This window comes from Plectropomus leopardus, chromosome 11 (genome assembly GCF_008729295.1).
Source record: "Plectropomus leopardus isolate mb chromosome 11, YSFRI_Pleo_2.0, whole genome shotgun sequence".
Classification (NCBI taxonomy): domain Eukaryota; kingdom Metazoa; phylum Chordata; class Actinopteri; order Perciformes; family Serranidae; genus Plectropomus; species Plectropomus leopardus.
This window is the reverse complement of record NC_056473.1, coordinates 7512255-7536004: the sequence shown is the minus strand read 5'-3', so window position 1 is coordinate 7536004 and position 23750 is coordinate 7512255. Positions and strand designations below refer to the sequence as shown.

The 23750-nt window shown below is 40.4% G+C and overlaps 1 protein-coding gene across 3 annotated transcripts in view; it reads left to right on the top strand.

The window, feature by feature from the left end:
* Positions 1 to 6232: 6232 nt before the first annotated feature.
* Positions 6233 to 23750, top strand: part of LOC121950808 (pleckstrin homology domain-containing family A member 5-like) — a 112392-nt gene continuing 94874 nt past the window's right edge. For all 3 annotated transcript variants that reach the window (XM_042496930.1, XM_042496929.1, XM_042496928.1), the window contains exons 1-3: positions 6233 to 6324; positions 6423 to 6499; positions 8901 to 8958. In XM_042496930.1, the coding sequence (XP_042352864.1) occupies positions 6233 to 6324; positions 6423 to 6499; positions 8901 to 8958 (227 nt within the window). The remainder of the gene's footprint in view (positions 6325 to 6422; positions 6500 to 8900; positions 8959 to 23750) is intronic.

Below are 23750 nucleotides of genomic sequence, written 5' to 3'. Positions count from 1 at the left end.
CCAGAGATCTGGGAAACCCCAAGGGTCTTGAGGGAGTTCCAGAAAATCCCCACAAAAATGGGGTATTGTTTATTCTCACATTAGATAGAAGTGAGCCCAGTGTGAGTAAGAGTCGTAAGAGGCGCTGTTCTGATCATAGGTTTCACTTCCTCCGTGGTTATCTCCTCAACTGTAACTGACAACTACAGCATTCTGGTCTAAAGGCCCGTGAAACACTCAGCCAACAGAAGAATGCCCATGTTGAGCCGGTGCCAAGTGCTCGTGTCCCTCATCGCTTTTTTTCTGCCAATTTGGTGGTAGTGTAAAGACGGAATATAGTTATATCAGCTAAGATTGTTTAACCACTGGGTTCTTAACAGAAACGTTTCTTGATGGGTTGTGTTGTTGTTGACTGGCACACAGTAAATATGCTTTGTGTTGTTTGTGTTTACTGGCTAACTAGCGTCATGGTGGTCTTCTGGTTTCCCGTTTTGAATGATTATTACAGACAGCTGGGGGTATGTCCTCTCACACAGGCACAGAACATACATGCTTGTTGGCTGTTGGTTTGGTGTATGCCTGTGCAGCTTTTGGCCGAGACAGGCGATGCAGCAGGGGGCTTCAGTTGCCACTAGCTGTCAATTGTCAGCTTGGTGTGTCACAGCCTTTTATCTTGTTTAACATCAGACAGAATTGTCAACGCATTACACTCTGTTTCCATATTCAGTCTGACATCACAACCAATTTCTGTCGGGGAGAGGGATTTGATTTTCCCTAACCAATGGGCCATTCTCACAGCAGACAATTTGACTTGTCATGGTAGGAAAAGCACAGGTGTTGCCAATTATCTAAATAACTAGCATGCACAAATCCTGGATCCTGAAATCAAAGCAGTCAAATGGAATTCAGCCATCATTGATTTCATTATTTGCACCTGTGTTTTTCCTACTGTGACAAGTCAAAATGTCCTCTATCAAAAAGGCCTATCACCAGAGACCAATGTATCCACCTAAATCTAACATCATTTTAAGTCCACACTAATCTGTAGCAATGCCAATGTAACTGTTTTGCTGGAATTTCAAGAGTGGAGCGAATTATAAAGCATGACAAACAAAAGCATAAAATCAGCACATTTATAAGCATTTAACCTGCAAATATTTGATTTCTTTGTTTAAAACATTATTTAAACTATTATTAAATCATCAAAATAGTTGCCAGTTATTTTCTTTCAGTCAATTAATTGCTCTAAGCAGACACAAAACTCTCTCTTACTGTCCATCTATCCATCCATCATTTTTGCAGGGACAGTAGGCTGAACAAGCCCTTTCAAACATCCCTCTCCCCAGCAACATTTTTCAGCTCCTGCTTGGGAAAACCAAGGTGTTCTCAGGCCAGATGCGATATATAACCATAGCCTCTTGATGTCCTTTAGGACATTAATTAATAATTGAGTGATTTGAATTGAGTATTTCAGAAGCTGGTTGTATTGTGTGATTCAGATAGTTTTGTGTCTTTTACTCTGTCTAAAACAAGGGTGTAAGGTAAGCAGGGGGCTGTTGAAAGATTTAGGATTTTTCAGAGTCTCTGCTGAGTCAATTTTGTATTTGACCAGAGCTTCAGTTAAGTACAGTGTGACATTTAGTGGATCCCAGAGACGACACGAATTCACAAAGCTGCAGGGGTCAAGGACTTAATGGGTCTGGCTCTGTTTGACTTGTTCTCCATGTATTATCATTCTCTATTACTCCACGAGATGCTACTGGGAGAGGTTTACACACAGCACCACATACACATCCTGCACTAGCACTACCTTTTGCCAAAAGACAAACATACTTTGTCACTCTCATTTTGGCTCCCACTTTAACTAAATGGTATTGGGTTGCTTGAGTGCTGATGATAAGCCAGAGTACAGTGAAGCATTTATCATTCACCCTGGCAACAGTGGGCTGCAGTTGAGAAATGTCTGGCTCCTGCCAAAATGAGAATTACATGTACAGACCCACAGTACTGGATTTTCTGTTATGTCAATACTATCAGGCCTTGGAAATGGAGGTCCATGCAAACTTGCATATTGACTGGGTCGCTGAGACATTCTCAGGCAACCTGGATCCTGAGGGGGAAAAAAGTCCAATAAAAGGAATCAAAATTAGTCTCTTAGCTATCTAGAAACTTTAATGGTAATACTTTTGACTTATATGCCTATTAATCCAAAACACTGGGTGTCATAAATCATCTTATCCTATCATTTTAAAGATCTGGAATAGGAAATTGTGCTTGTACATTTCACTTTTCTCTCCAGAATGGCAAGAAATACACTGAGAAGATTTTGAGTGGCCTGCTGGAAAACTGAGAAGCAGGGAGTCTGCCTTTCAGACATTACCTCTCTTTGAGATCCCACGGGTATACGAGTGTATACAGGTAGGTATCAGGCTCTAATCCAATCATTTCCACCCTAATGGACCTTATTCATAGATATTCTTAAAGGAGTTTAATAGTGTTGGAACAGCAAGAGCTTGGGCAAGTAAGGTATTGTATCTGTTATTAGGATCCAACCGATATGGATTTTTTTGGGGCCAGTGCTAATACTGATATTAGGGAGTGAACGTTTTGATAACCAATACACCGACCAATCAAACTTTTAGATTTTTATTTTGATTTTAAAATAAAAACCAATGACTTATTTTGGATCCCTGAAATATGGTTCGAACACTTATGACAAAGATATGAATTGAATATTTTACTGTTTTACAATACTTTTATTGTCAAAAATGAGTGCAGGAACTTTTTATTGTAAACAAACCACCTTTTAATATTTTTACTTTTAAACAATAAGAACTTTATGTACAAAATGACATGCAAAATTGCAGTCAACCTCTGGAAAATAAAATAACCATATAAAATGGGCAAGTCTATAGTTTGAATTACGACAAATCTTGTCACATGCTGCCTTCAGTCTTAGAGTCCTTCAGTCCATGGCTTACAGAAGCTATACAAATATTACAGACGTCTGCCATCTGTGAAAAAAAAAGAATTTTAAAAAAAAGGAAGACACAAATATGCATCATGCTAAAAAAGTATAACAAATATGTTTAATGTTATAGGGCATTTTGGAATTCAGACATTTGTCTTACTGCGAGGCATGTCTACATGACTATAGCTAATATCCACAGTCATGATGAATTTAGTATGATCTTTATTATCTTAAAAAGACTGTCCAAAAAATAATTTTAGAATCAAAATCTCTCTACAGATTTGATCAAAAGGTTAGGGAGTGGATTGTACTTAGCGGTGCATTTATGCAACAAAGCCTCAGCACTCCATCTCAAATTGATGCAAGGTTAAACCAAAGGGCAAATGAAGCTCAGCTTTGTTGAATATTATGCTCCTTTCTTCTCATAGACCACTCTCTTAACTACCTGGGGTAAAAACAAGTAGCTCTTTTGTGTGCTTTATAACCAGAAAGCTGTGCTGCTCTGCCCCAGGTAGGAAGAAAACAAAGGGCTCAGTGTTGTTGACATCTGACTAGGAGCAGCATCAGTGCTTAACTGCTTCCTCTCCCTCTAGAGTTATTCCCCAAAGTGGATGACCTGGCAGTTGGCAGACACGTCCACTATCCACCACCATCACCACCGACCGCCTCAAAAGCTGTGGCTTACCATGTGTCCAGAGCACAATGCAACACGAGAGGCAACAAACAGGCCAGGCACAGTGGTGTTGTATGACTTGTCTTTGTCTGCTGTGAAAGGCTGATGCTGCAGTTTCATAGCACAATGACAGAAGGCAGAAACCAAGAACCTAAAGGTAGAGCTGAAAGTGGGTGTTTTGACTGTGTTTGTATACGAGTCTGTGCCACCATGCAAAGCTGGATTACAAACCAGACAAAGGAGGCAACTGCCCCAAGACGCCAGAACTCCAAGGGCCAAAAAAGCTGTAGGCTCACTGTGTGTCACCTGGTTTGTGCTAATTTAATTGATCATTAGTTTTGGGACATGAATCACCAAACCACAAATACCATCATGCCTCAAGGTAGCTTCTGCTGTCACCTGACCTAGAGGCACTCTCTTTAAGAGCCCCCCTGTGCCAACGTTTAGTTTAAAGACCTTCATCATTTCTCTTTTGTGCCTTCATGTTTCTTTTTCCAGATTTTTTTTGACATCTGATTTTATTAGATGGTAGACAGTAGGCGGGGGGGGGCTGACTTGAATCAGTGAGGTTGCTGTTACATTGCCAGCGTCTTAGCCACCACTACTGTGTTGTCATGGCTTGATAAACCAGGTAGTGCGCCCTTGGGCAATATTAACTATTGGACCCTACTAGACTTTCCTAAATTAATTAATGGTAAATTGATTATTTGGTTAGACACAATTTTATCGAAGAAATTGTGCTATTTGAGCACACTGTTCTATGTAATAGAACAGTGTGCTCAAATGTAATTAAAATTTTTAGGACATTTGGGCCTTGTTCAGAATACCGACCCAATTTATTTATTTATTTTTGGCATATACAGAGTGTATCCTGCTTAATTTGAGAAGGCTTGTTAGGCACAAAAAAATAAATAAATTCAAACCACATTTGTAGGTGTTTATCGGATTTCCACAGATGTGTCTCAGTCTGGACGCTTTGCTCGCTCAAATCGAATTTCAAAGTGCCTTCTGCATTTCTCACAAGGGGACACACAACAAAGATGTGAAATCCAGAGTGACAGAAGTTTTGAGCAGAATCCACAATGTGGCAGAGCACCATGGAGAAGTTTGCCTGGTGTGAGGGGGGAGTTGTACACCACGACTTGACTGTGCCATATTTGCAGGATGAAATGATGGCCCTCTATTTTTCATGCTTCCATGGTGGAAAGCCAGTGTAGCTGCGCAGTTAATGACGCCTACATTGTTATGACACCAACCCATGCAGATAGCTTGGTCATGCCTGGACACAAATCAGATCTGATTGTTTGCAAATAAAAGTGGCCTCAGACATGTCACATTAGGAGAACGACAGGTGTAAATAATGAAGTAAATGATGGCTGAATAACATGCAACTTCTTTAGTTTCAGGGTCCTGATAGGGCAGATGCCGCCGCTTTTACAGTGCTTTTGAATATGATCCCGACACTAAGGGCAACTTTTGTGTGTACATGATTTGCCACTGGATGGTATCAGCTGAGAACCGATCAAGTTGTTATTACACACTGCCGTAAAGCACCTGCCATGTCAGCCTGATAAGTGGACAATGTCACGTCACTTGAGAACACAGCCAGAAGTAACCTGTTGCGTGTGCATGATACGCCACAGCATGGCATCAAGTTGAATCGCTGCTGATAATGATGTAAAATACAGAGCACAAGGGCGCCTGTAGGGCGGTGGAAGGGGCAGTGGATGAATCCAACAAACCCTGGACTTATGCGGTAGATTGCCATTCGCTTCCCGTCTGAATGTGCCTCCTTCTCCTTATCCTAACCATCCATGCTCTTGTTACCTAATACTAACCATCCGTGCCAGAATGTGTGTTTGTTGACTTTCCGGTATTGGTTGCCATGTGCTTTTGTTGTCTGAACATAACCACGTGCTGCATCTTCCCACCATGTGCATTTCTTGATATCTGAGCAGACACAGAAGTATACCTAAAATGTAACATTTACATGCAAAGTCCACTGCAAAACAGCAGCATGACAATTTGGGAACAGAATATGTTTGTTTTAATGGAACACTTTAACAAAGGAACCCTCATTAATAACATGAGTAACACTTGTGCTTTTTCTACTAGAGCAAGTCAAATTGTCTGCTGTAAAATGGCATGGCCTATAAGGGGCCCAGCAGATCAATTTTGCCTTTGGCAGGTTGATCCGGCCCTGCCCCCCATGGTTGTCCACACCACTGAGAGGTGTCTTTGTTTAGAACAATGTGGGTCCAAAGCCATGCAAAATGCAACAAAAACACAATCGGTAGATAACAATGTGCATCCAAAGCCATGAAAAAGACAACAATAACACAGACACAATCAAGCAGCAGAGAAAAACAAGTTTTGGAGTTTGCAATATCCCACAAACATCAACACTTTCTATAGCCTTTGTTTGTCAATGTACGTTTTTAACACGTTTGTCAATTAAATCATCTCCCAGACAGATTAAGTCACAGTACCTGTCTGCCCTCCCCGCTGGGCTCCTGCCCTCCTCTCAGCCATCCGCCGTTGCCAAGGTTTCCGTGTACGCGCTGCCTGCGCGAGCGGAGCCGCGCGATTGTCATACAGTATTGCCAGACATGGCGGCGGATCTACAACCCGAGTGGATTTCTTGTCTCCCTTCTTCCTGGAGTTATGGGGTTACTCGGGATGGACGCGTCTTCTTCATTAAGTAACTATCCCTTCACGGAAAAACGGCTTAAGTCATTTCTGCCCGTTTTTGACTCGAGCACCGTGTATTAATGAACGCATTTACCCTTCTCTCAACAGCGAAGAAGCCAAGAGTACAACCTGGCTGCATCCAGTGAGTGGCGAGGCGGTAATAACCGGACACAGAAAAACTCCAGGTAAGGTGTCACTCAGTGGCTGTCAAGTTTCTCTGTTATGTTTAACGGCTCTCGTGTCTCACGTCGTCATGTGTTGTTATTGACCATATCCCTCTAACCGATACTTCCCACACTGGCAGAGAGGGACTGTGACATCCATGCCGTGTTTCTGAATGCATGAGTGGGTTTTTTTCGTCGCTGTGAAAAGTGAGCCCTCTCATGCCCACCTCTGCCCTGCTCGTGCCACTTCCCCGTGAGCCTTATTCAGGTTTGTCAGCAAGTGAAGTTGACGAGTGAACGCTAGCTACGTGTTAACTTGTAAAACGACGACTTTAACGAACAAACAGCGGCGTGGAAATTCATAACGGAGGGATTTCAGTTTATTTTTGAATAAACTAACGGTTTCTGTCGACCATATAACCTGTCTGATATGTACACTCGAGCAATTAACAGAGGCAGTCAGTCTGACAGGTATACAGCAACAGTTTTGTTTTTTTTTTGCTAACAATGTTAGCCGTGAATCTACTAAATGAGCCTCCATTACCCCACCACTTCAAAAAGCCACTGACTTATCTTAAACGCGGTGTGTTACGCTGAAAAACTACATCCTTGCAATGTATCATACTGGTGACGTTATGCGACTAACTATGTAGCAGCCTCCTCTCAAGTCTCTGCAGAGCTTTCCCATTCATGTTATTGAGAGGCTGCTGCATCTCTGAAGGGCTGCAACTAGCGAGTAACCATTTTAGACCATAACACCATAAAAAAAAAAAGAAAAATAGTGACAAATGCCCATCAGAATTCCCCACAGCTGAAGGTCATTAGCGCTGAAACAATTAGTTGCTTAATTGATTGGTCTTTTTGTAGGATATCAGCAAATATTTCGATGATCTAGTAATGGTTTATACTTTTAAGTAAAAATGCTATTTACATTAGTTACAGCCTGCCGATGGTGAGGATTATCTTCTGTTATTCAACTAATGTGGTAGTACATTTAACATCTTTGGATTTTGGACCAATCATGAGGTCCCACAATACAATTAATTATGATACTTCAGTCACCTCAAAGCCAAAACTTTGTCAACATCCAGTTTATCTAATAAGATTAACTTTTTAGTCTGTTCACCTCACTTCAATCATTTTTATTGCAGCACATTGTATGTAGAGGATGATAAGAGATATTTATTCTGTTATTCTTGGAGGCTACAAAAGTTACACTTGTAATTGAAATAATTAATAATTATGTTTAAAAAAGTCATCACTTAGAGTCTGTGCATGGATACAAAATTGACACATAAAAATATCATGATACTATGCTGCATCGATTATTAGCTCCACCCTTACCAAGCAAACAATGTGAGGACGTCTCATTGAGCTTCAGGAAACTGTGAATGGTAATTTGTTTTATTATTTTCTGCTATTTAGAAGACTAAACACAATAAGATATCTTTGGATTCCACTCTTTTCTTCCCTGACAACAACAATTCTGAAACCATTTTGGTAAAATAAAATTTAACAGCCATACTACTCATGCTGTAAAAGTGTGAAATGATCGCTGTCATTGTTGTAATGCATGGCAGAGGCTAGGTTAAACCCTTTGTAATACATAAAGAAATATATATCTTATGCATTTTCAGAGACGATGATAAATTACTGCACCTCGAAACTAAAGCTTTGCATGCTGTACAAGTTGCCTTTTTAAAGGTGGTAGTCTCAGTTTAGAATACTGCCAGAATTGCTGATATTTTGCTAACAGCTACACACACAACTGGAAATTAATTTTTCTTCACTGCTCTACAACAGTAGTGGCAGCACAGCACAACTTGTTGTGCAGGCTACTTCTTTAGAGTAGCAAGAACAACTAAATTCCAGGAAAACTGCTGTTTTATACAGATATGAAACTACTTTAAAGTTTCTCAATAAAAAGTGGTGTCAGATTGCTAAATTCACTCGCATATTCACCAATATCTGATCCAGAAATTTAGGCAGTATTGGAGGTATTGCAGATAATGATATTGGAACAGCTCTACAAACGATTAACTGGTGGATCAAAAAAATAATATTCATGATGAAAATCAAGGTAGTTGCAGCCCTAAAAGTGAGTTTACAAATTGCTGAATTTTCCAAGCAACAGTCAAAAAAACCCAAAATATTTCATTAATTAATATATTTTTTAAAAAGGTGTTAATCCTCACATTTGAGCAGCTGGAACTAACAAATGTTTGTTATGCTTACTTGAAAATTATGGAAAAAGGCTACATAGATTTTTTTTTGGTTTCAAAATCGACTTATAGCTTAGTTGACAAATTGTTGCAGCTCAGGAGGTAAACTGGAAGCTGGGAGTGCATAGCTCGAGTTAATTTAATACACACAACATGTATTTGTTTTCACGTGTTTTTTACCACCTCTCCCTCTTTCACAGACTTACCCACTGGATGGGAGGAAGGATATACTTTCGAGGGTGCACGGTGTTTTATCAAGTGAGTTTAACAACCTCTCTCCGCAAGACACACACCCATCATATCTCCAGAGCATGCACACAGTATCTGACCAGGTCATAAGAATTCAAAGCACTTTTTCTTTGCATGTCCCAATGATTGCAGAAAGCCTCAATTATAAACAGGAATTTATTTATCACAAGTTTTATCACTTAAAATGAACTCCTCCAAATGCTGGGCTACTCCTGAAAACATACAGTGTGTTAGATGTAAATATGGCAGGGCTGTAAATTTGGAATCTTTATTCCCCTTTTCTGTTCTGTAGAAGCCTATCACAAAAGTTAATGATTACACAGGAACATTGCGCAAATGCTAGACAGACATGGGCAAAGTGTGGTTGCTGTCTTCCTGCGGACGGCTTTTATTTATTCAGCCTTACCCTACTCACAGCTGAGCCTACTTGAAGAGTTGAGCCAAAGTATAGCGTGTTCTCGTTTTCTGACAGTTAATAATGTGTCTAAAAACAGTTATCTTCATTGTTTGGGTTAACATGGTTTGCTCACAGTTTAGGATGACACTGTTTTAAGTAGGTGCTGGAAAATATTTCTGTGGTACACGCCAAGCTACGGTATTACAGGAATTTGAAAAGACTTCTTATTTAAAGTCTCCCTCCATTGATTTTGTTTGAACATCACATCCACAGTACGCTCATTTGTTGGTGCTATGTGGGCAGCAGGAAATGTGATATATCCTCCATGTCCGCCAAAGCACTTTGATTTGTTCAGTTTGTGCCCCTTTCTCTTTGAAAATAAGGATCTACATGAATTACATTACTAGTTGGCTATGTTACAAAGTCCCTGAACTACAGTACATTTTACATTCCTTTCCCTCCTCCATGCCTGATGCATGCAACTGATCAAAAGAGATCAGAAGCGCTGTCATTCAGTCAGCTCTGATTCATCATCTGTCCTCAGAATGTTTTAAATCCAAGGATATAGCTTGGAATATTTTGTTACTTTGTGTGCTGTAATGAAATACTCCTCTCACACAACGGTTTTAGATATGTTACAGGTGAATTTCTCTGTGAAAACACAAGAATGCTTCTGCATGGTTTAAGACACTACGAATTTAGGATATTATGCCCTATTATCCTCACTGAATTCTCTCTCCTTCTTTGAATTCCTCATGAATTTGAGGAGCATCATGTGGCATGTTGCCAGGCAGTCCGACTGAAAGGCAGTCATTTTATATTCCTGTATTTTATCACAGCTTCTCAGCGCAAAACAGACTTGGGGACCATATTCATCAGTTGATCACTGTGATTCTGGCACAGCCCACAGACATGGTTATGCTCTCTGTAAAACAAGTTACAAACGTTGTTACATGTTGTCTCCTACAAAGCGTACAGACTGTGCTTTGCATGTAAAAAAAAAAGACAACCATTGGTTTTATGCATTTGCTACATGTTAGACAAAAGTTTTGTTCAATTGTTGTGTACTTAGAGGCTGTAGATGAATTTGCTTAACTGAGGATTAAAGCTGGGGTAGGCAGTTTTCTGAAAAGGGGAAAAAAACACCAGCAGAATATGAAAATGCATTCTCCACAGCCCATGGCTCCTCCGCCTTGCTTCCTGCTTTGTATTTGGAGGGTGGGCAGTTGCCTTGGGAGCAGACAACTGCAGCAGCTGTAGCAACTGGAATTCAACAGTCACGGTGCACTGGTAGCCAGCGGAAGTGCTGTGTCTAACCTGTGTAATGGCAGCAATGAAATCATGGCTGTTTGGATGCGCTGACACTGGTTGAGTTCAAGTTGCTACAGCTGCAGGTTGAGGGTCTGTCTCCACGGCTGCTCTCCCGCCAGCAAGATGGCCTGTAGTGACGGGTAGTGTGCTGGAGGACATACTGTGATTTTTGGCTTAACCTAGTTACATAAAGATAAACTTGAATTAGCTGTAGCCATCAGCCTTTGGCTCCTGTAAGCAGAGGGCTAAACTATTAGCAAATTTTTCTCTCCATCTCTGAAAGCAACTCGCCGATATTAACACGTGTTTTATTACATTTATTGTCAGACTCTCTTTTAGACTCTCTTCATGATAGGTCTGTCTACCTTTTTTGTGTTGCTTTGCAGCGTAGACAGTTGTTGCCAATGCAGCAGCAGCAACATTTTCTTGCAGGATTTTCCACCACTAAATTATGCTTCTTCTTGATCTGAAGGGATGTGTACATGCATCTGCATTCATAGAGGAGCCAGTAGGAACATCTCTTCTCTGAAGTGACCTGTGACTGGCCAAAGTCTCCTGTCACGGGTAGATTTTCAGAAGTCTAGTTTTCTCTCAAACCACTTGAATTACAATACGCTCAAAGGTTATAATGGGATTTTTGCTCAATGATGCCACAACAAAACTGCCTACTCCAGCTTTAGGAGAGTGGGGACTGTTGTAAAATATATATTGACAGTTCAGATCATGTCAGTTTTTCACAACATTATATTTTACTATGAAAGATAAACATATTATCTTATATCATCTATTGATCATGTATTAGCTCATCAGCTGACACTTTACATTTGAAGCCAATATAATATTGTGTGATTACAAACATGTAAGTCTGTCATCCTAATAGCAGTATGAAGCTTATTGATTATCTGACAAAGTAAATACAACAATGAGGTATCAGCTGATGCACAACCTTTCACCTTTAGTTTGTCTTCAAAGAAGCAGGTGAACCACATATTGAATCTTTTTGTCACCTGTAAGCACATGTAACAGTCACAAAATACAAACTGTAAACAAAAGCATGTGTTCAGCTGATTTAACTGAGCATTTTCTAAACTGCAGCCAAGCAAATACTAAAATACAGAGACAGTTGCACATCTCCTCGTTTTGACTAGTAATAGCAGAGTCACTTTGTTAAAAAATGGAGAAATGCTGAAAAAGGCATCAAACCCCCGTTTTCTCTCTATTTTGCCATTCCTGTTGTTACTCATTAGTGCTGCATGTCAATGACAAATTGTCGATGACGTTTATTTTTAACATTGCATAAAGAGAACTAACTAAAAACGAAACTGCAAGCTCCAAATTTTGAAGTGCAAATTTATGTCACATTGTCAGGTCAAAAAATGCTACGTGGAGTTCCTTTTGTAGTGAGCCTACAGAAAACATTACTAGGCATACAACATGCTGTTTAGCTTGATTTTGCTGTTTAATTTCAGTGAAAGCTGATGCAGATTTTGTGGGTGAAATGCAGAGAATTAGCCTACATGTGACTGCGGCTGCCACAGTCTGGCTTGTTTCTCTTTTAGTGAGATTCTCCCAGGCTGTTTACTGGCCTGGCCCATGAGAATCCTCTTTGTTGTTTTTCTTAACACAAGCTTTTAGAATTCTGGTTATGCGGCCAGCGCTGTATTCATGTGTGTCACTGAGCTGGCTGCATGCACTGATGAACAAGTATGGTCAACTCAAGGCACAAGATTAATTTGTCAGTCTTTAGTAATGGAGATGTATTCTAGATGTACTTAAACTTGAGTAACTTGGCTATGTAAAACCACACATGGTAATTTAACTGTGAGTCACTGTTTTGACATAGAGATTTGTTGACAAGTTTATGTGATAACTGTCTTGGACAGTACTTGGGATATTTTGAGGCTTTATGTGAGGCTGCCAATAAAAGCCTCTGAAAACTGTCCAAAGTAATTAGCCTGGTGAAAGCTGGACAAGTCTATGCTATATGTTTTACAGTAGGTTATCATTATGTTGTCATCAATTTAGTATTGTTAAGTGTAACTTTAGTGTCATTTTATTGTATTTTTAATGTGCATAAACAAGATTCAAATATATTAAAACAAAAGAACACCGCATTCTCATTTTTAGTTTTATAGAGACTGGGTCATTGATTCATTTCCATGACTCGAGACTTTGAGCTTGCGACAGGATCTGGCCCATTCACATGCTGCCTGTGTGGCTTGGCCATTACCATCAAGTTACACAGTGTGAGCATCAGGGAGCAGATTGTGCTGACTGTGTAGACTTTCCTCTTACAGGATGTTTTAGGGAGAATGGAAGGTGCAGGTTGTTGGTGTAATGTTGTAGACAGGAGACACAGCCCGTCACAAGATTTGATTATTTTATGGCACTGTGAGTATTGAATGAGTGAAGGTCAGCGCTGATGTTAATTGAATCAGTCATGGCTTACTGCTCTCAGGGTGAGCAGTCTCTTTTGAGTTGCTTGGGTGTTTTCATGCCAACATGTTTTTTTAGTGAGGAGAACTACAGTATTTGTCAACAGGCCAGATACTTGCTCTCACACTAAAAGAGAGAGAGATAATTAGGAGGTGTAAACCTGTAAGCTGTTAGCCTGTTTATTTTATACAAAGACAGACGTGTAACTAAAGTCAGTGTGTAATGACTGTTTTGTGTCCAAGTCAGACAGGACGGTAAGCAGTGAAAAATGTGCATACTTTTTCAAACGACAGTTAAAATATCACCTAATATGGTGTGACGATATTAGGCTATTATACGGACAAATCTGTTTATCCACCGAAGCTGTACAGGCTGCATCCCTGCCTCTTCAGAGCATACACCACTTCATGGCAGTCTCGGTCTCCCTCTTAGTGTGCTCAATATGTAAGTGCATGTAAGTGACGCCATCACAGATCACATTCTCCAGGGAAAGTTCAACAAACTGCGTTGAAGGTGTGTTGAAGGTCTCCTCATAGATCAGATCGGAGATATGCCTCACTACATCACGGCGAAAAAGACGGCTGATAGCAGGCTTGGTGATTCCCTGGGTGTTACCACGAGGACTTAACTCTGACAACTGGTGCCTCTGCCACTCATATTCTCTGTTTAGTCACTGCTCTGTGGACTGCTTCTTAATATTATCAAGTTGTTTGGTTTGACGGACTTGAAGTGCAAAAAAGATCATTTGTGTTTTCTGTGTTTTATTGTTGTTTAGACTGTAAAAGTATTCAAAACACATGTCCACTTCTTGTTCTATATGGTCAGAGTTCTGGAATATTAGCGGCTATATTGGCTGTCAAAAGCTGTCTAGTGTAAACTCTACTATCAGTCTATTCAATGTTTTTTGTAGGGAAGTCCTGAACATAGAACATATTAAACACACACACACACACACACACACAGGATCTTGTTTTAGCTTCCCATCTGCTATGGCTCATTGAGTAGAGAGTAACAGGTCACTAATAGCAGCGACCCATTAGTCCTGATATATTCAAGTTTGTAAGCCAGTGGCTTTTGGCCCTGCTCTCAACTGCTGAATCTGGCTGAATCAGAGAATACTGAACTCCATCCAGCCTTTTTGCTGCTTTGGTCCTCCAAGAGCCGAAACAATCCAAACATCAGAGTAACTGACACTTTTTCCTTTAGATTAACCTGTCTGACACTTTGTACCCTGTGTGGAGAGTTGGGAGCTGCAAGACTAACCTCCTATTGAACTACACTGTGCAAAGAGCTGCAGTTGGGCTCTCAAATGCTGAAGATGTTAAGCACAAGCTAAATACTGTGTGTTGCAAATGCTGTGTGCAGCATACTATGTGGAGAGTCAAGTCACTGGACATTTTCTTTTCATGACATTTTCTCTGTGTCCCACTCTTGCGTCTACTTTTAAATTCCACAGCCACCCAGAGTGCAGCATTTTGATGAGACTGAGCCATCTGGCAGATTTGGGTATTTCATTTTATCTCTGTTGCACGTAATCCCACGTTTTAACCTAAGCTTTATTTTGAACAAGACGGGGACAAAATTTGGCCAATTGAACAAATGTTTTGTCAAAATGTTTTTCTGTCACTGTTTGATAATGTGGATTGTTGACCTGTGATAACCTTCCAGAAGTGTGTATCAGGAGAAATGGGTGAAGTCAGTTTGACAGGTGTAAAAGGCGTAATATTTTGGTAGGAGAGTGATGACCCTAATTACTAAATGGATTATATTTTTTGCCTCATGGAGGCAGAACGTGTTTACAGCAATTATGTTTATGAATAGACAGGTGCAGATCTCCTGCCAGTTCCCTCTCTGCTTGCTATTCTTGTCTCATTTATTCTGTCTGGAAAAGGAGGTGAACTGCTGAAGTCAGGTATAATTGATGTAGGTTACACAATGAGCTGGCTGACATCTTGTTTTGAAGGCTAATGATAGGCTCAAACCGCTGACCTTCAAAGTGCTATAGAATCGAGTCCTGCTTTACTGCTGCCCAGTTTTTAATGTTTCATTTGGTAACATTTTGTCAGTGTCCTTTGAGGGCAATTTGCCACTTCTAAGTGCTCGTCACTATAAAGTGCAACTTAAAATATAAATCTTGCACTAGTCTGCTCTGCAACCACCACTTTCATTAGGCCGTTCACTTCCACAGCTTGCATTATTCATCACTCAGAACAGAGGAAAGCATGTCAATTGAAATTTGGCCAATTATGACAAAAATCTCTCCAGTGGATCTCTGTTTAGCTGTTGGCTCATTTTGTGCTTTGAAGGCCCACACATTGGCTGACTGCATATTTAACAGTAGGAGTATCAGGTTGCTCTTGAGTGTATCAATATTCATTTGTTGTAATTATCACTAAAAGAAAGATAATCTGCTTTTTTGATGACCGTTTTTTTTATTGATAACCTATTAGAGCCTCTGTTTGTCAGAATGACTGATGTAGCAAAAACAAATCAGAAGCCTTGCATTTACTGTGACTTATATGCAGTATAATGAGTCACATAAAGATGCTTGATTAAAACGTTCAACCCAGATAAAGCGGATGGAATTTCATGATGTTGCTATCAGAGTTTTCTCTAAAGGCAGCAAACTTGTTGGCAAATAGTAGCCCATTTACCCATTCATCAGATACAGAGCAACATTTGAACTCAAGTGAAGTTGTTTCTGGCAGCCCAGCCACCAGAGAAAAAAGTTGGCATTTGTACATTTTTGCAAACCACATATGCATTACATTTTGCATGTTGCATACAAATCATATCAACATTTATAAAGTGACATAGTATACATGACATGAGCTTACCTTGTCATCACGATATGATGGGGATGGTTGATGGCGTGACACCTGAGTGAGATGCCTGCCAAGCTCTAGACCACTGTTTGAGATCAACAAACAACAAAACTGCTTGTTTTTAAGTGAGCCAATGTTGTGTTAGCCTCCAAACAGAGGTGTTCTTCCTATTCCAATGGTTTTTCAGCCCCCAAACATGGATATTATTTAAAAGTCCTCACTGTTTTTATAGCTATTTAGCCCCCAAACGTTTGTGTTTTTTTAGTGACCTGCGGCTCTTTTTCCATTGGCTTTTTTAGCTTGAGTGTTTTTTAAGGACCTGTCATTGTGTTTCCAGTGACTTTTTTATATATATTTTTGGGGGGCATTTTTGCCTGTAATTGATAGGACAGCACAAGTGCAAAAGCGGAAGAGAGATGGGGGCGACATGCAACAAAGGGCCGAGGCCACAATCGAACCTGCGGCCACTGGGGCGAGGACACAGCCTCTATACATGGGCTGCCTGCTCTATCCACTGAGCTTTTTAGCCTCTAAAATGTCAGTGTTTTTTTTTTTAAACCAGTCGCTGTTTGTCCAGCAGGGATAGCGCCACAAAAAATGGTTGTTTTTTTACTGCATTATTACATTGCTGTGTTTTCAGCAGGGATAGTGGGATAGTGCCCCCAGTACCAGGTATTTAAAGCCACAACAGAATCTAATCATAACCAAGTGGTGTCTGTGCCTAAACATAACCACAGCAATGTTAAAATGTAGTAACATATGCACTACATGGTAACGTGCAAATGTGATTTGAGCCAAAATGTACAATGCCAACATTTTTTTGGAGATTGGGTTTATTTCTTTTCACCAAACTGAAAGTCCAACATTTACCCTCTTTAGGCTCTGGTTTTATTCTTTACCAACTCCTGAGGAAAACATCCATCCTTTTAGCTATTCAATTCTTTACTGTGTTCACCAGAGTCTTTTGTATGGTGCTGGTAAAATGACATAAGTAAGTTTTTAGACCATTTTTTTCTGAAAACAGCTGCCGTTTTCATCCAAAAACATAAGTATCAGAGTGGTGAGAGTGAACCATAACAGCAAAACTGAAAAGTGTCCCTTTCATTCTAGAAATTGTCATTTTTTTCATTGTTATCATAAAAATATTGATGTAAGCCACGTTAAAGAAACATTTCAAGGAAGATGCTTGTTGGTTATAAATTGAAAAAGGAAACGGTTTGCCTCCAAAGCTAGCATTGTTCAAAATTCCTTACCATTCAACATACACTAAGCTGTCAGCATACTTTATGCATTGCATTTGAATAGATAGACTCCAAAAAGTGCCACCTTTCAAGCATTTTGTCCAAACCAGTATTTCTGCTTTTTCCTTGCCTCTGCTCAAGTCTCATTTCTGCAGTTCCAGACACTGCAGACACATCAGGGCATCAGTAAAATGAGGCATCTTATCAGACATCTGAAGAATGGATTAGACTTCAAGCATAGGGGATTTGTTTTCATTTTCATGAGTGACATCAGCTAAAGTGAGCAACAATCCCCAGTGCTTTGGGGCAATGTGAGGAATGAACTCACTTTGATTGTAGTCTCTGTCTATCTTGGTTTGTAGTAGTTTTATCTGTAGTTTTACCTGCAGTGTTGTACAATTTGAGAGGTGAGGTCTTGATCTTTCAGGATAAACACGACAAGAGTCCCTGTAAACCCTCCATAACTGTCAGACACACAGTAATGGCAGACTTTACCCTCTCTCCAGGCAATAATCCAAGCTTTTATCTGTGAGAAAAGCCTCATAACAGACCTGATTATGTAACTCTAAAAATCCAGTCAGTCACAGCAGTGAGAGTGTGACAGAGGTGACCAAGTGTTTGGACTTAAAACACAATTACATTCAGGCGGTATATTTAATCCTTTAATAAGTGATCACAATTCTGGCATCCATCCTTAGGCTAATTAAACTCGATCAGGTGAAATATTGACTTTACGGTAAAGGTGCCTGCTGTGGTGCAAATCAAGCGCTCCCCAGCGAAAAGAAAGCTGTGGCCATTCACAAGGGTTTGTTTAAATGACGCTGTGATATTTTCTGTTTCCATAACATGATTGCCACTGCAGTCGTGAGCACTGTCACTACATGGCTAACCCTCGGGGTATTGTATCTACACTCTCTATGTGGGGATCAGTTCTTTTATGCCATGAGCATAGAAATGACTTGTGTCTTATTAGCTGGCAGGTGTAACATTGTATATAGGGACACCTCAAGAATAGCTTTAATCAACAGTTACACGTTAAACCACCGTTGTAAATCAGTGTGCATGCTATACTGTATTCTCTCTAGAACTCAGCCAGGTCCAATCGTGGCTCCATGTATTTAATGTGTGGTGCATGGGATGATTCATGTGTTAAAAAACAGCAACCACAAAACATGTCTTTACAATTCTATCCAGGATACAGAAGAAATCCAAAAATGTTTTGTGTGTCAGAACGTGTGACTGGAGTTGTGTACAAAATCATAACCATGATATTTTCAGTCAGTGGAAGTTTGTATATTAGATAAGGCAAATGGCTGGCTAGTTCCTGTTTGGCAATAGCTGACTGTTTTTACCGGTATGTGCTATGTTATTTATTTATTTCCTGTCATATCTCTGTTTTCTGTCTTTCCTTTTATTTAATTTTTATATATTGTGGCATCTGTTGTTGTTATGGGATGGGATTTTGTGGTTGTGTGTACATATTTTTGGTCTTTCTGTTATGTAAAAATTTAAAAAATCAATAAGAAAATAATGAAAAATAGAAAAGGCAAATAGTTTCTTAGAAATGTTTAGACAAGCAGAAACTATACAGTATACAGTATATGTGTTATTGTCTAATAGCTTCTTTGCATATTGCATCATACATTGGTGCACTGTGCAGATGGAGGGCAGGCAACTTGAGGTAAAGACGACCAACAGTGCACAAATACCTTTTATTTGAGCTGTTAACGGCTGTTCCAGTCGATCAAATTGGGGAATAAACGAGGGCCATTTTAGGTCCTTCAAATAATAGGATGCAAAGGTGAGAAGTTACAAAAACTCACTCAGAAGAAACATCGGATGTGGATCAAAAACGTTCGGCTTTAGTCTGGAGGAGTGGAGTCAACTTATGTCAAACATTAATGTTAAAGCGTTGTGTTAAACATAACTTGAGTTGGATGCAATTACAATGTGCTGTGACAACTTATCTGTATTTTTAGCCACGTCCCAGAGGTTTCACTATACCTCTGGAAACAGTTGACCTAGTAGTTAAAAAAAAGGAGCTTAAGTTAACTGACCGGTGTGCATTCATGTACAACTGAAATATAAGAGTTATACTCAGGCACATTAACACATCTAGTGAAAAACAAAGCAGCAGCAGTTTCAGTCATGGACCAAACTGCACACCCAACAGTTACCTCAAACACGGTCAACCCTAATTAACCTTATCCTGTGCATAGTTGCTGGGGCACAACTCACAAGTGCTCTTCTTTTTGCAATTTCCTTCAATTAAATCTGCAGCAACAGTCCTCTTTCACACATAGATTTCTCTGCCTCTCTCGGTGAGACTTTCCTGGCTGGTAGCACCTTGAAGCAAAGAGTTTTATTATAGAGTCAACAAGCGGAGCCAGTTTCTTTCATTTGTTTTGCTGGAGCTATAGCCTATCCCAGCCCTATCCCACATGCTGGGTGAGAGGAAGGGATGCACTGCACACTGGAAAGCTCACCACACAAAGACCTCATGCACACCTATGGGCTTGTATGTTGAAGGAAATTTGAGCACCTTGGCTGACAACATGCAGACTTCTATAAACAAACTTTAACTGATGAATTACAGATTAAAGTGACCTTTTTGTCTTTGGGAAATTACCACAGAGAAAAACATTGCACTCTGAGGTGTTATCTCATTGAGAATAATGGACTCTTGAGGAAATACCACTCTGTCTTGTGTCATGCCAATCTTTGAGTCTACCTAATCCATTATTATTATATGCTGATTATGTAAATGTGATATGTGATGGTAAATGCGTCTTCAGTCCTGTATGAAATAATCCTTCTGATCTTCTTAACCATAATCGTGATGCTCATATGCAACCGTATGTTAAAAAAAAGTGTTCATTCCCACACACATGGCTAACATTAACAAATGGCACACCAGGGACAATGCTTTATTCAAACTGCAAAGCTCTGAGAGAGTGTTTACTCACCCCCTCGGCGGGGGGAGGCTCTGATGGCTGTGCCTGCTGACTCACTAACTCTGTCAATGCTCGGTACTCATGCAGCTCACTTGTGTGTGTAATGTGATTTAAGAGAGAAACCAGTGGACCTGGATCTGCTGTACATCATCCGCGTCTCTACCTCCATAACTCTTAGTTCTGAGTCTGGGTGCTGACTGGGAGACAGACAGTGAACGAGGCAGGCTCTGAGCTGCTCAGACTGCTCTCACGCGTGCAGTCTCTGTGGGGTCCCTGCCATCTGGCTAGCACTGGAAGAAAAGTGCGTGTGTGTTTTGGTGTTTGGATGCTCTGTGTGTGTGCACATATGTGTAAGAGATCCTCTGATGTCAGTGACAGCCCCAGGTGCTGATTAAGACAGTTTCTCAGTGAAAATCTACATCAGACAGTGTTATCCTGGGCTGTTGTTAATTTATTTTTGGCTGTCTGTCCGAGAGACTTGTGATGCATTTGTTGTTTCTAAATTGTGCTCACTAATATTTGCTTGTTTCTCTTTTTATCCAATGGCAAGGATTTTTTTTTTCAGGATTGGAAACTAAAGACATGGCTGCTTTTAGCAGGCTTTTTACTTTTTTAAGATACTCTTTGTCTGCTTTGGTCCCAGCTGACATCAGTGAGGAGATGATCTCTAAGTATAATCTGACAGACTTTCTTTTGTCATTTTTAGGCTGTGCACACAAGCCTCTGACAAAATGCGCCTGGTCTCAACTCTCAAACTCTGTGCAATGATTAATGCCCTGTACATAAGAATATGTATTTAATTCCTACTGGTAAAGAACATGTTGACTGAATATAGGCCTACCTCTGGGGTTTACCATGGTAGCATGCAACCTACTGTAATTCTTTGTTTCTAAAGCCTCTTAGCTGTGTGGTGTCTTTGATTTAATGCTGATAGAGCTGTTGAACTTGAGTAATCCTTGTAGTAATCTGCAATGAGCCGTCCTTTGCTGATATTGTGCCAGGTTGAATCTGGGGACAGCTGTCTTCATAGAGACAAAGCGCACTTAAGTCCTGCCCCCACAGAAGGGAAACACAATTCATTGCTCTTCACTGACTCTATATTTTGTGAAGATACCTCCTTGTCACTTGTGTCTGCTAGCAAATAACAGAAAATTGCCCAAAAGCTGCTGTGTTCTGAGATGCAAAAGGGTAAATAACCCTCAACAGAGATTATATATACTGCCACACTAAAAACCAGAGCCTTTTAAGCAATAAGACATGAGGCAATGAGAAAACTAGGATCCTGACACTCAGTATGCCTACTGTTATGTCATGTGCAACAAGCGTTTTGCTAATTTGGCCAGACAATCTACAGAAGTTGAAGCTAACAAAGCTATGCAATACTTGTTTTTTGATCCTTGTTAGGTTGAAGGATGATCTTACCCAGTGATTCAGTTAAAAATCTTATAGTATTTCACTTCTGGCCATTCAGTAGGATTGTTTATTAAAGACAAGAAAGGTAAGGAAACAGGACATCGAGATATACCCCTCTCATGCCAAAACTAGCACATGCGCACAGGTTTTTTTAAACACAGGGGAACTCGCTAAATATAGGCGATAGACTGCATTTCCATTGCCAGTAGCAGACCTGTGAACACACACACCGCTGAAGCAGACGAGTCTGCCTTTTTGTCAGCTTGTGTGTGTGGGTTGTTTTGTTGGTGTGTCCCTGCAATGTCACTGACAGGCCAGAGAAGTAGTAAACAGTAGACGGCAGCAGTAACAGAGGTCTCTGAAAACTTTACGGAGGTTACTTCTCTCGATATTGTTTTTGTTTTTTTTGTTATTCACTCTCTCCCAAACTTGGTGCAGAGCTTGGAGTACTTTTTGAGCTCTGCTAAAAAAAATACGCTGTTCCTCTCCTTAAGAGGAGAGGGCCAATAATTAGTGATGCATCATTGCACCCTGCCCGTTAAGGAGCTATAATTAGCGCGTTCACCTGGGTGATGTGTTCTCATTAATGCCAATTGGAGCTGGAGGCGATAAAAACCCATTTCTACTGCAGAACCATTTGACCCGGGTGTGAATGCTGATTGTACGCATTCCCATTGCATTAAAAAGCCAGTTGTTAGCGGGTGTTTGTGGGAGTGAGGCTTTAGAGCAACAATATTGAGATTGTCAGTGTAATTTCTCCTCTCTGGTAGACGTGGGGTGCTAAAATAATGTGCTAAATCTAATGTTTTCAGCTTTTGGTAGGGTTTCAGCCCTTGGTTGCAAACCCTTGTTGTTCCCCTTTGGTTGTAGTGCTGTTCAAACAGTGATGTATTGCGCTCTGTCTCTATGGGGTCATGCTGTTGCTTTACAATTATTCCACACATTGTTTTGTCTACATTTGAGAGCTTAGCATATCAGCCATGTTACAAGTCTTTGACAATGAGTCAGATGTTTTTATGTTTTGTGGATGATTTTGTTTTACTGAGCAACAGCACCTTTTATTAATTGTCCCCAAGGAGGAAAGAGCAAATGTAGCAGCATGTGACTGCCTAGGCAGTCACATGCTGCTACATTTGCTCTAGAGCCCAGCGACCTTTTTCACGGCTCTCCAGCTCTTTTTTTTTTGCAGCCCCCCCAACCACTTCTAGCTGAATGTCTTTGAACTTTTCAGAAAGGCGCTGGTGTTGTCACTGCCACTACTTTAGCAACCATATTGTCTGAGCTGTATATGTCCATCAAAAATAAAAAAACAAAGCAAACAACAAAAACAGAAAAGGCTGTTTGTGGCAGCAGAACAGCCAGACACTGGTAAGTGTTGTGTTTTTGTAACTGCTTTTGTCAGTGTACACGTTTTATCTTAGCTACCTAGTTAAGGTTAATGTCAAGATATTATTGTCATAGAAACAAAACTCACGCATGGCGCATCATTTAAAAAAAAAAAAAAGCGCTGTGAGCAGTATAAAGTGTGATGGGGTGTGCCACCGCCTTTCTGCCAAAGAAAACTGCTATGTGGACACATGCTCAATTGGTACTGCTTTGCCAGCTGTTCAAGTCTCCTTCTGCATTTTCTTCCATCCAGTTCATTCACCTTTATTTTCAATCCATCCAGTTCAAAATATAAAGAGAGGGGTATGAAGTTGGAGAGGCAGGAGTGTGAACGTTTTTGCAGCATATGATCTTAAGCCATGTGTGTGAGACTCAAGCATCCTGGCACTTCTCTGCTCTCCTCTGATGTCAAATATTCTAAATACCCATCCTGTCTCACAGACTGCTTCTAGATGGCCTGTTTATTGAGGAACTTAGTATTGGTCACAACCAAAATAGTGCTCATGGTGAGATGAGGCAAAGGAAAAACAAGAGCTGATCAGTGCAGGTGGAAAGCAACTTGTAATTGCCAATGAAATTCCTTTACTTAAGTCCCATGATTCGCTGAGTGATGTTGGTGATGGATATCTCTTAAGCTCTTAAAATGGTACTCCTCCCATATCAAGCTATGACAAAGCATACACTGACTCACTCACTCAGACTTTTTCATTCTCCCTCTGTTCCTCTTGTCTGTCTACCTCAGTCCAGTGGGCAGTGCATGGCCCAGTTGTTTTCCAGATGGTCTGTGATGATTAGGGAGCTTTTGGAAGCCATCACTCTGCTCAAATGTTCTACAGCT